This window comes from Solanum pennellii, chromosome 11, assembly GCF_001406875.1.
Source record: "Solanum pennellii chromosome 11, SPENNV200".
Lineage (NCBI taxonomy): Eukaryota > Viridiplantae > Streptophyta > Magnoliopsida > Solanales > Solanaceae > Solanum > Solanum pennellii.
Window position 1 is genome coordinate 60,532,037 of NC_028647.1, and position 14,117 is coordinate 60,546,153.

At 32.0% G+C, this 14,117-nt stretch overlaps 1 protein-coding gene across 1 annotated transcript; it reads left to right on the forward strand.

Moving 5' to 3' along the window:
- The first annotated feature begins 8,611 nt into the window (after positions 1–8,611).
- Positions 8,612–10,177, forward strand: LOC107004017. Its single transcript, XM_027912867.1, has 2 exons — positions 8,612–9,427; positions 10,013–10,177. Exons 1-2 carry the CDS (start codon positions 8,684–8,686, stop codon positions 10,025–10,027), a joined length of 759 nt encoding a protein of 252 aa, XP_027768668.1. The 5' UTR covers positions 8,612–8,683; the 3' UTR covers positions 10,028–10,177.
- The last annotated feature ends 3,940 nt before the right edge of the window (positions 10,178–14,117 follow it).

A 14,117-nucleotide genomic window follows, 5' to 3' on the forward strand; every position in this document is an offset into this window, starting at 1 on the left:
CCCGACACTCAGCTCAGGACCTAACTCCGACTCCCAACTCAACATCGAACATTCGAACTGGGACCCGACCCCAAAGCACGGCCTCGATGATAGATTCGAGATCCGACCCTGAGATCAATAAGGGACCCGAGATGACTCTCGATCTAGGACTTAAAAATAGATCTGGACCCGACTTGACACCTCAACACCAACATCCGACCTTGATGACCGATTCAGAATTCGACCCTGAGATCATACTTAGGACCTAACACCAACTCTCGATCAAGGATCCAACCTCAACCCTGACACCCCGAATTTGGGCACGATCCCAATGGTCGATTCAAGATTCGATCCCGACATCCGGCTTAGAATCAAACCCTTGGGCCTAATATTCAAACTGGATATGACCTTGACTGTAACCCCAACACTGACACTGATATTCGACCCTGATGATTGATTCAATGAAAAAGAAAATGTTATTGCTATAAATGATAAATATTTGTTGTTATTGTATTTAAGCCAATACATTTTTTTCGCACGGAATCAAAGCCTAAGGTTGAATTAGTGATCTAACCAATCACTAAAAGAAAAATGTGGATTACATGAGGATTTTCCTAGAGATTGCATACGAAAAATCGAAAGAAACTCAGTTTCTTGTAGATTTTTCTAAAAAAAAAATCCGATGGTAAAACCTTCATAGGTAATTATTTCCCGTGAGTTTTTAAATCACCAAGTAATTTACCTAGGGATTTATATTTCGCAGGAAAATTACCTGGGAATTTTCTTGCAAAAAATATACCAATTTTGTAAAAATTAACAAAAAGAATTTTTCCAAACATTATTAATTAGCATCCCCTAAGAATTAACAAAAATAACTTTTCCAAACATTATTAATTTGTAGCCCCTAATTAATTATTTTGTTCTTGAACTCCATACACATGACACCTTATAAACATAGACACCTACTTAGTTGCACTAACTTAATTCTAGTCCAATCTACTTAATTGCACTAACTTAATTCTAGTCCAATCTACTTAGTTGCACTAACTTAATTCTAGTCCAATCTACTTAATTGCACTAACTTAATCCTAGCTTACTAGCTAAATGCCCAACTTATACATAATTACTCTATTCTATCAATGTTCTGAATAATAGCATTGTTGTTCATCTTGTATGGCAAGCATACTTAGAACAAACTTTGAACATCTTTGTAAGACAACAAAGTTTAAGAACATTTTCACAACTAGAAAATTAAAACTAGTAGCGAAATTAGAATTAGAAACAGATTTTTTAAAAAAAATATATGAAATATTTTTTCTTAAAGAAGAATTGTTGTTAATATGTGTCTAAAGAATCTTACTGATTCCAACAACCTTTCCAGAAACATGAAGTTACCAAGTTCAATAAACCAGTGAAGAACAAAAGAATAGAAGAACTGAAATTAATTCACAAATCTAAAGTTTGTAAAACACGTACCAGAATCTAGAAAATTTTTAATAGGAAAAAGATCAAGTCCACTGAATTCACAGTGTCCCCTTAAGGAAATTATTCCCCTCTAGTATCCGAGGTTTGATTAGGAATATGACCTCCCAGGGTAAAATGATCTCAATCACCAGAGTATAGATACCAAAAACTCCGGTGTCAGCGAACCACTCAACGGCAGTAAAGTACACTTAGAATACTAGATTTAGTAGTTGAAGAAGAAGTCCATAAATTCTATTTAAAATGAGAGGAAATCCCTCAATTTATAGAAAACAAAGGATAGTGCGAAAAAGTTCTTATTGTGCCTTACCGGAAAGGTCACAAACCTTTGAAAAAGTCACAATCTTTCAGAAAGGTCGTCACCTTTCATAAAAGTCACAACTTTCCATAAAAGTCACAACTTTTCATAAAAGTCGCAACTTTTCATAAAAGTCACAACTTTTCATAAAAGTCGCAACATTTCATAAAAGTCACAACTCTTCATAAAAGTCGCAACTCTTCATTTTCCATTCACACCTTTTTAAAATCCAACAATCCCCCGCATGAATGGGGAATGACTCGAAGACAAAGAAACGGACAAGTATGTGTACTTTACAAGCAAGAATTAATTGCATCTGGATAAGTAGGTTTCCCCTTGGACTTTCCGTAGTGAACATATGTCGGATATACTCGGTCAATCGGTAGATGCGATATCTTTGAACCGTCGAACTTTGGTGTATACCTAGACAACCATATGTCACACAATTAACCCTTTACCATTTATGGTTCTTACGGTTGTGTTCGTTTTAGCCATGAACACCTCCTGGTTTCATGAGTGTATAGAGAGATGGGCTTTTGACAATCATCTTCTTTGAAGCGGCTTACACTTCACACTCACATAGGTGATTTCTAACCGTGTTATCGCGTAGATACACTATTTGGTCAACTCTGCCAAACTTAGCAAATCATTAAAACCATTAAGCTTTATTAACTCATTAACAAGCCTTAATGTTGTATCCTTGTCCCTGAGCATTGTCTTCATCATGAGAATGGATTGAGTTTATTGACAATGCCGAACCGTCATTCACAACTTTGTTTTTCTCCTTGAATCTAGCTCTTGGGATCTCCAGTCTGCTAGATAGAGTTACCGCCATGATGACTTGTCCTAAGCCGTAAATTCATTCCCTTAGATGATCTTTTAACTTTCTCTCTAGTTAGGCCTTTTTGTAAGTGGATCCGACACATTATCCTTTGACTTTACATAGTCAATTCTGATAATTCCACTAGAGAGTAGTTTTCTAACAGTATCATGTCTATGTCGTATATGACAAGACTTTCCGTAATACGTCATGCTCCATGCCCTACCTATTGCATCTTGACTGTGAAAGTGTATGCATACTAATGCCAATGGTTTGGGCCAAAATAGAATATCTATCAAGAAATTCTGGAGTCTTTTAACTTATTCACCGACCTTATCTAGAGCACCTAGCTCAAAGATCATTGTAGAGCTAGCGATACATGTCTCTTTTGAAATATTTCTAAGAGACTGCTCCTCTACCAATAGTAAATACATATCCACTCGTGAATTTTACTTCATTCTTCCGATGATTCAATTTGCATCACTATATCTTTCAATATTGTTGGATATTGTTATAATGCAAGACATAGTTTTAAGTATTATTTTAAATACTCCAAAACTCTATTTATTGTCATCTAATGAATTTATTTGGGATCACTTGTAAACGGACTCAATTTAAAATAGCAAATGCTATATCTAATAGCACACACTATATGATATACATCATGCTTCCCAAAAATCTTGCGCAATCCAATTGTGAGTCACTTTTGTTTTCACTCTTTTGAAATCCAAAGCTCACATTTATTGGACACTTGACAATATTGACATTCAAATATTTGAACTAGTTAAGTACCTTTTCAATGCAATGAGACCGTGAAAATGCTAAACATTATGGAGTTCTACGAATTCTTATATCTAAGATCGCATTAGCAACTCCAATAATTTTCATTCCACTTGCTTTATAGCATACGTTTAGTAGCATTTATGTCATTAGTGTCTCTATTGATGATCAACATATCACCAATATACAAACAAACAATGACCTTATGATTTTAATGTGAACACATTTATCACTTCGATCATTCTTCAATCCATTTGCTGACATGGTTTGATTGAATTATGTCATTGTTTTGGTGCTTCCATAATGTGACTTAACAAGTTCACATACTTTCTTTTATTTACCAGGTACCACAAAACCCTCGGGTTGTTCCATGTAAATTTCTTCCTCCAATTCTACATTTAAGAAAGTTCTTTTCACATTCATTTGATGAATTTGGAGGTCATATACCACAGTAATAATTTTTGCATCCGAATGGATGTAACTCTAATTACTAACGAGTATATATATCGACAAGATAAAAATCTTATTTTTTTTCTAAAGCCTTTGACACAAAGTCTTGCTTTATATTTTTCAACAGTTCCATCAACTGTTATTTTTCCTTCTAAAGATTCATTTTGAACCCAAAGGTTTATTTTCTTGAAGAAGATCAATCAACTTTCAATATTGTTTATTGACACTATATTTCCAAAGGATGAGTCTACAGAAGACATAGAAAATGTTACAAAATCATATTCGAAGGAAGTAAATGTCCTTTAACATTTTACTAAGCCTCTGAATCTCTTTATTAAGTATATTATCTTTTTCATTTCCTAGGCCTTTTAGACCCTTCTCTAGACTACGCAAGTCTAATTTTACGNCAAGTCTAATTTTACAGTCCACAGTCATAGGTCCTATTTTAATTCTTTTAGGAATAGGATCTTGAACTTTGACTAGATACCCCACACTTTGAAATATTTCAAGTTGGATTTCCTTTCTTTCCATTTCTCATATGGAAAATATTGTATTCTGATCAAACAAAATCGCTTTCTTTCTAAAAGGACAAAAATTTTTGTTGATCCCTTTTGCAGTAAAGATAGTTCCTCCACACAAGTTTTGTGTAAACCCGAACTTATAAATAATGCATCCATCATTTCTTTCAACGTTCGGTTTTTCATTAGATTGAGGTGAATATGGCAGTAGTTTGATATTTCACTTTTCAAACATATTTCTGCACAATGAGATTTATAATCTCCATTTTAATCACTTTCTTATATATTTTTTTCACACTGATTTTAAACTTCGATATTACATTGTCTAGACATTTCTATTGCTTCATCCTTACCATTTAGCAAATATACATAGTCATTTTGAACAAGTATATATATAATTTGGATGTTTCATACTAGTCACACTATATACTAGTAATAGAGAAACTCAACAACCACAATACCAAATATACTCCAAGAATTTTGTGGGTATAACATAATACAAAAATATCATTGAATTTCATATCTTTTGTTCCAAAGTTAAATTAGACACCAAGTCTAATCATAAGCAAATAACCCCCACATTTCAAATGTGATCTCAAAAATATTTTTCAAGTATTTGAAAATAGTTTTTCCACATATTTTAATGTTGGAAACATTATTCTACGAAAGAATTATAGTGCTGCAATTCTCTTTGGCAATGTTTACACAATGTCAAAGTTCATTCCATAAAAATACAAAATCACAAATTCTAATTCACTGGTATTTTTTCTCTATCATAAATAGACATACCACTTAGTATTTTAAATACTAACAATAAGGGAAAAAAACAAAATTGTACAATTTATTTCTATATTACATTGAAGTTTATAGAAAATCAAAAATACAACATTGACTTATTATGTGAAGTTTTTATATTCTTCAAATCAATTGCATAGTCCAATTTATCCAGAGTATAAAATCACAAAAGTTTTTAGTCTACAAAAATCAGACACATTAACATTCTCATGGAGTACAAAACTACAAAAGTTTTTTTTTCCTCCAAACAGAATAACACATATTCTTTATCACATAGAAAAGTTTTTCTTATCAAATAGTCTTCCAACTATAACATTTTGACATACTATTGTATCAAACAAAAATATGCATCTCTCATTTTTGCAAACTAAAGAATTTTAAACGCACAATATTTGCGAAGTAAAATTCATTCCACAACATATGGTTTGCAGATCTTTTTCCAAAGATACACATAATAAAAAAATAAAAAAAATGAAAGATGATAACTCTTAGAAACTATTTTCCTCCTTAGATAATTTAATAAGAAGGTTACCTGGTAATCTTTAAACGGAATACCATAAAAAAAATTTTGTTACATTCTCACTTCGACTTTACTAAAACAAAGCAACGAATCATGGAGAAATAATGCATTTATCTTCTACTTCCATGATCAGATTCTCTCAATCAGTAGAATACAAAAATACTAACAGTAAATAATTTCCTTAAGATTGTTGTTCATCTTGTATTGCAAACATACTTAGAACAAACTTTGAACATCTTTGTAAGACAACAAAGTTTAAGAACATTTTCACAACTAGAAAATTAAAACTAGTAGCAAAATTAGAATCAGAAACAGATTTAAAAAAAAAAATATATGAAATATTATTTCTTAAAGAAGAATTGTTGTTAATATGTGTCTAAAGAATCTTACTGATTCCAACAAACTTTGCAGAAACATGAAGTTACCAAGTTCAATGAACCAGTGAAGAACAAAAANACTCTTAGAAACTATTTTCCTCCTTAGATAATTTAATAAGAAGGTTACCTGGTAATCTTTAAACGGAATACCATAAAAAAAATTTTGTTACATTCTCACTTCGACTTTACTAAAACAAAGCAACGAATCATGGAGAAATAATGCATTTATCTTCTACTTCCATGATCAGATTCTCTCAATCAGTAGAATACAAAAATACTAACAGTAAATAATTTCCTTAAGATTGTTGTTCATCTTGTATTGCAAACATACTTAGAACAAACTTTGAACATCTTTGTAAGACAACAAAGTTTAAGAACATTTTCACAACTAGAAAATTAAAACTAGTAGCAAAATTAGAATCAGAAACAGATTTAAAAAAAAAAATATATGAAATATTATTTCTTAAAGAAGAATTGTTGTTAATATGTGTCTAAAGAATCTTACTGATTCCAACAAACTTTGCAGAAACATGAAGTTACCAAGTTCAATGAACCAGTGAAGAACAAAAAAATAGAAGAACTGAAATTAATTCACAAATCTAAAGTTTGTAAAACACGTACCAGAATCTAGAAAATTTTTAATAGGAAAAAGATCAAGTCCACTGAATTCACAGTGTCCCCTTAAGGAAATTATTCCCCTCTAGTATCCGAGGTTTGATTTGGAATATGACCTCCCAGGGTAAAATGATCTCAATCACCAGAGTATAGATACCAAAAACTCCGGTGTCAGCGAACCACTCAACGGCAGTAAAGTACACTTAGAATACTAGATTTAGTAGTTGAAGAAGAAGTCCATAAATTCTACTTAAAATGAGAGGAAATCCCTCAATTTATAGAAAACAAAGGATAGTGCGAAAAAGTTCTTATTGTGCCTTACCGGAAAGGTCACAAACCTTTGAAAAAGTCACAATCTTTCAGAAAGGTCGTCACCTTTCATAAAAGTCACAACTTTCCATAAAAGTCACAACTTTTCATAAAAGTCGCAACTTTTCATAAAAGTCGCAACATTTCATAAAAGTCGCAACATTTCATAAAAGTCGCAACTCTTCATTTTCCATTCACACCTTTTTTAAAATCCAACAAGCATTATAAATGCTAAAAATCACGTGTTTTGCATCGATGTAGTAAAAGGCACCACTAGCATTACACTAAATTTTGATGTTCTCCTTCAATTTAATTAATTTTTAAAGCTCAACTTAACTAAATTAATTGAGCATTAAAAATACATTTTGGATATTCATTACATAAAAGTTACTATAAACTCACCTCATTTAACAAAATATATCTTAAAATGTTGAGTAAAAGTCATGTGATTTAACTCTTCAAAAATAAAGCATGACAACTATTTATATATTAAAATAAATTACTACCACCCAACATATCATGAAAATTTTATGCTTACACTTTCTATGAGATAATATCTATAACGAAGCATATTAAATGTAGACAAAATTTAAATTATGCATACGAAGTTCTTATAAATAAATAATTGAAAATATAAATATACTTATAAATTTAATGCGCAAAGAAGTTATAAATCAATAATTAATAGTATATTTTATTAGGTAATTTGGTATTTATAATTTTGATTTATCTTTTAGTAGTTATATTTTATTATATTTAACTTTGTATTTGGAAATAAATATCATTTAATAACTTACTATATAGAGAAATTATATATTTTTAATGCTAGTAAAATATATAATATACCAATAGCATATAGTTCTATCAACAAGGGGTGATTAAACTTTTATGATTGTTATTTTTTTGTTGGATAATTGCTAGTCATATAATTTTAATTTTTTCTATCTTTTAAATAAATAAAAAATAAAAAATGGTATCATTAGTTTATAGTGAGATTAAATATTAATTATAAATAAGTTAAAAATATTTATCCTAAAATTTATTGTAATGTTCCAACACCGTATTCGTTTGACAAATATTTATGATAGTTACATTTTTGTTGCATAAACAACTAGCCATATAATTTTAATTCTTTGTATCTTTCAAATCAAAAAACAAAATAAAAAATGGTTTCATTAATTTATAGTGAGATAAAATATTAATTATATAAAAATATTCATCCTAAAATTTGTGGTAACGTTTCAATACCATAGTAGATTGATAAATATTTATGATAATATTTTTTTATTGGATAAATAACTAGCTATATAATTTTAATTTTTTGTTTCTTTCAAATAAAAAAAATAAAAAATGATAACATTGATTTTAAGTGAGACAAAATATTAATTATATATAAGTTAAAAATATTCATCCTCAAAATTTATGATAATGTTCCAACTGTTATAAAGTATTTGTATTATAGTGAATGTCTATCATGTGGAGTCCTTTTTAGGATATGATTAAAGAGTCCTCCTACTTGGGGACCAAGTTAGATTTCTCCTATAAATAGAGTGCTCCTCTTCATTGTAAATTCATTCATCAAGAGAAATAACAAGTCTTCTCTTCTTTTCTCTCTAGTTTCTTCTTCTTATTCTATAGTTTTATAACACGTTATCAGCACGAGACTCTAATTTCTCAAAAGTGAAGGTTAGATTTGAAGAATTAATAAAGGTATTATTTATTCTTTTGTTTTTAATTTTAATGGCCAATCTTACAAAACTAGAGTTCACTGCCCTTCAAAGTTCGGGCAGGAACTACCTCTCATGGGTGTTGGATGCTGAAATCCACCTTGATGCAATGGGTCTTGGAGACACCATAAAAGAAGAAAATAAGGCATCAAATCAAAACTGTGCACGAGCAATGATATTCTTGCGTCATCATCTTGACGAGATTCTGAAAATCGAATATCTGACAGTTAAGGATCCACTTGTTTTGTGGAAAAACCTAAAAGAAAGATTTGACCACTTGAAGATGGTCATACATCCAAAGGCACGATATGATTGGATGCATCTAAGGCTACAAGACTTTAAGTCTATACATGAGTATAATTCTGCCATGTTCAGAATCACTTCTCAATTGAAATTATGTGGAGAAACGGTTAGTGAGATTGATATGATGGAAAAGACATTCTCCACTTTCCATGCCTCGAATGTGCTCTTGCAGCAACAATATCGAGAGAAAGGTTTCAAAAAGTATTCTGAACTAATTTCTCATCTTCTTGTGGCCGAGCAAAATAATGATTTATTATTGAAAAATCATGAGAATCGACCTACTGGATCTGAACCACTTCCTGAAGTGAATGAGGCGTACGCCCACCATGCTAGGCGTGGAAAAGGTCGCGGTCCTAATCGTGGACGTGGACGTGGTCGTGGACGTGGACGTGGTCGTGATTATGGTCAAGAACGTAATTCTAATCTTGGCATTAATCATTCATCAAATAAAAAGGAAAAAAGAAAGGATGAGAAACGTGAAGCAACTAGGGAAGGTTGTTTTCGATGTGGTGGAAGAGGTCATTATGCACGTGATTGTCGTACTCCCAAACACTTGGTTGAGCTTTATCAAGAATCACTAAAGAAGAAAGAGAAAAATCCTGAGGCAAATTTTATCTCTGAAAATCAAGTTGACATCACGCACTTGGATATAGCAGATTTCTTCGCACATCCTGAAGGAAAAATAGATCACTTAATTGGTGATGGTTCTGTGAACATGGAAGAGTGAATTTTTTTTTTTGTAGTATTTATTAATAAATTTCATGTAATGATAGTTGTTTGCATGAATATTAGTATTTTAAATTAGTTTAGTCGTTCATTAGCTTGTTCCTTAATTCTTAATAAAATAATATATATTTTTCATTGTTTTATTTATATGATTCTAATATGATAGAGTTAGTCAAATACTAAACTTTATCACGTGTTTGTATTATATTAGGTCTTTAACTTGATCTAATGTTAAAAACATGCAGTCTGTTATTAACTAGGATTAAATAATGATTTTATTTTATTTTCCAAACAACTCGTTTTTGACTTAGAGGAAACAATAAATTAAGGCTCAATTTCTAATATTTAATCATTAATTTATTCCTTTGAATATATTGTACCCTTTTGACAACACTAATATTTAATATATATTTATTTTGTGTATGTCATTTCATGTGAAGATATGGATAATTCTAAGAACATATTATCGAAATATGAAGATATTTGTTTGATTGATTCTGGTACAACACATACGATATTCAAAAATAAGAAATATTTTTCTCATTTAAGTATGGGAAAAATAAATGTTACTACAATTTTTGGTAGTACTAATATGATTGAGGGCTTTGGAAGAGCCATTGTAATTTTGCCCAAGGGAACTAAACTCATCATTAATAATGCTATGTTTTCTCCAAAATCTAAGAGAAACTTGTTGAGTTTTAAAGATATCCGTGAAAATGGTTATCATATCCAATCAATGGATGAAATAAATCTTGAATATCTTGGTATCACCAAGTATGTCTCTGGGCAGACATGTGTTATAGAAAAGTTCCATGCTTTATCTTCTGGCTTGTATTGGACAAAAATTAGTGCAATTGAGGCACATTTTATAGTAAATAAGAAGTTTACTGATTCCAATACATTTGTACTTTGGCATGATCGTCTAGGACATCCTGGGTCAATAATGATGAGACGAATTATAGAAAATTCGAATGGACATCCACTAAAAGACCTAAAAGTTCTTTTAAATGGTGAATTTTCTTGTACTGCTTGTTATCAAGGCAAGTTAATTGTGAGACCATCACCAATGAAAGTTAAGATTGAGTCCCCTGCGTTCTTGGAACGTATACATGGGGATATTTGTGGACCTATTCACCCACCTAGTGGGTCATTTAGATATTTTATGGTTCTAATAGATGCTTCTTCTAGATGGTCTCATGTGTGCCTATTGTCATCTCGTAACTTGGCATTTGCAAAATTATTGGCACAAATAATAAGGTTAAGGGCACACTTTCCTGATAATCAGATTAAGTCCATTCGTCTTGATAATGCTGCAGAGTTTTCATCCCAATCATTTAATGATTATTGTTTAGCAATTGGGATAAGAGTTGAACACTCCGTTGCTCATGTTCATACTCAGAATGGTCTCGCTGAGTCATTAATTAAACGTTTGCAATTAATAGCAAGACCATTGCTTATGAAAACTAAGTTGCCCACTTCTGTGTGGGGACATGCAATTTTGCATGCTGCAACACTTATTCGTCTCAGACCGACAAGTTATCATAAGGTTTCTCCATTGCAATTGGTTATGGGTCAAGAACCTAATATATCCCATCTAAGAATTTTTGGAAGTGCTGTATATGTGCCTGTGGCACCACCAAACCGCACTAAGATGGGCTCTCAAAGAAGGTTAGGAATATATGTTGGGTTTGAGTCACCCTCCATTATTCGCTATCTTGAACCATTGACTGGAGACATGTTTACTGCTAGATTTGCAGATTGTCGGTTTGATGAGACAGTTTTCCCAAAATTAGGGGGAGAGAATAGTGAAATAAAACGAGAAATTTTGTGGAAAAATTTATCATTGTCTCATCTTGATCCATATTCTTCTACTTGCGAACAAGAAGTACAAAAGATTATTCATCTGCAGAAAATTGCAAATCAAATGCCAGACGCATTTACAGATTTGAAAAGGATTACTAAATCACATATTCCTGCAGAGAATGTCCCAATTCGAATTGATGTCCCTAAAGGACCATCCACTAGTGTCATAGCTAATGAGTCAAAAACACACCTAAAGCGTGGTAGACCATTGGGGTCTAAGGATCAAAATCCTAGAAAAAGAAAGATTAAATGTCAAGATGACACTATGAAAGAATCTCATATGGAAGTTCAAAATTTGAATAAGTCTGATATTCATGAAAGAATCAATGAACTTGAAACTCAAGGAAATAATGAACTATCCATAAATTTAAAAGATGTTGAAACTAATATGAATCGATCAGAAATAGTGGTTGATTATGTCTTTGCATATAATGTTGCAACAAATATCATGCAAGATAATGAGGATCATGAACCTCAATCTGTTATAGAATGTCGACAACGAAATGATTGGCCAAAATGGCAAGAAGCAATTCAATCAGAGTTGAATTCACTTGCCAAGCGTGAAGTTTTTGGACCTATAGTTCAAACACCTAATGGTATTAAACCTGTTGGTTACAAATGGATTTTTGTGCGAAAAAGAAATGAGAAAAATGAAATACAAAGGTATAAAGCACGCCTTGTGGCACAAGGATTTTCTCAAAGGCCTGGCGTCGACTATGAAGAGACATACTCACCCGTTATGGATGCAATAACATTGCGTTATCTCATTAGTTTCACAGTCCATGAGCAACTTGGAATGCATTTGATGGATGTGGTTACAGCCTACCTTTATGGATCACTTGATAATGAGATATACATGAAAATTCCTGAAGGATTTGCGATGCCTAAATCGTGTAATTTAAAATCTCGAGAAATGTATTCAATTAAATTGCAAAGATCATTATATGGTTTGAAGCAATCTGGGCGCATGTGGTATAACCGTCTTAGTGAGTATTTAATTAAGGAAGGTTATACAAATGATGCAATTTGTCCATGTGTCTTTATAAAGAAAACAATATCGGAATTTGTTGTACTTGCTATTTATGTTGATGACATAAATCTTATTGGAACTCCAATAGAGCTTCAAAAGGCAATTGATTATTTAAAGAATGAATTTGAGATGAAAGATCTGGGAAGGACAAAATTATGTCTTGGTTTGCAAATTGAGCATTTGACAAATGGTATTTTTGTTCATCAATCTGCCTACACAGAAAAAGTGTTGAAAAGATTCTGTATGGATGAAGCGCATCCATTAAGTACTCCGATGGTTGTTCGTTCACTTGATGTGAATAAGGATCCATTCCGACCTCAAGAAAAGGATGAAGAAATTCTTGGTTCTGAAGTACCATATCTTAGTGCAATTGGTGCACTAATGTATCTTGCTAATACTACAAGGCCTGATATAGCTTTTGCTGTTAACTTGTTAGCAAGGTATAGTTCTGCTCCTACTAGGAGACATTGGAATGGGATCAAACACATTTTGCGATATCTTAAAGGGACAACTGATATGGGCTTATTTTATTCTGTTAATTGTAGCCCAAATCTTGTTGGTTATGCTGATGCAGGATATTTATCTGATCCACACAAAGCTCGATCCCAAACAGGCTATGTGTTTATATGTGGGGGGACTGCTATATCTTGGAGATCTACAAAGCAGTCCATCGTAGCCACTTCATCTAATCATGCTGAAATAATAGCTATTCATGAAGCAAGTAGAGAATGTGTGTGGTTAAGGTCTATGATACATCTCATTCGAGAGAAATGTGGTTTGAAATGTGATAAAGTACCCACCACTTTATATGAAGATAATGCAGCATGCATAGCACAACTTAAGGGAGGATTCATAAAAGGAGATAGAACAAAGCACATTTCACCGAAGCTTTTCTATACACATGAACTTCAAAAGAATGGTGATATAAATGTGCAACAGATTCGTTCAAGTGACAATGTGGCTGATCTATTTACCAAGTCTCTACCAACTGCAACTTTCAAGAAGATGGTGCACAAGCTTGGAATGCGAAGATTCAAGTCTCTGGATTAATGTTCTCATTAGGGGGAGTGAATACGCGCTGTACTCTTTTTCCCTTACGAGGTTTTGTCCCACTGGGTTTTCCTTGTAAGGTTTTTAATGAGGCAGCCTAGATGCGTATTAATAGATATGTGTACTCTTTTCCTTTACTAGAGTTTTTCTTTTCTTAAGGTTTTTTTTAGTAAGGTTTTTGACGAGGCACATCATCTATGAATTAGACATTCAGGGGGAGTGTTATAAAGTATTTGTGTTATAGTGAATGTCTATCATGTGGAGTCCTTTTTAAGATATGATTAAAGAGTCCTCCTACTTGGGGACCAAGTTAGATTTCTCCTATAAATAGAGTGCTCCTCTTCATTGTAAATTCATTCATCAAGAGAAATAACAAGTCTTCTCTTCTTTTCTCTCTAGTTTCTTATTCTTATTCTATAGTTTTATAACACTAACACATTATTAAATTGATATTATTGCATAATAATTTATTAAA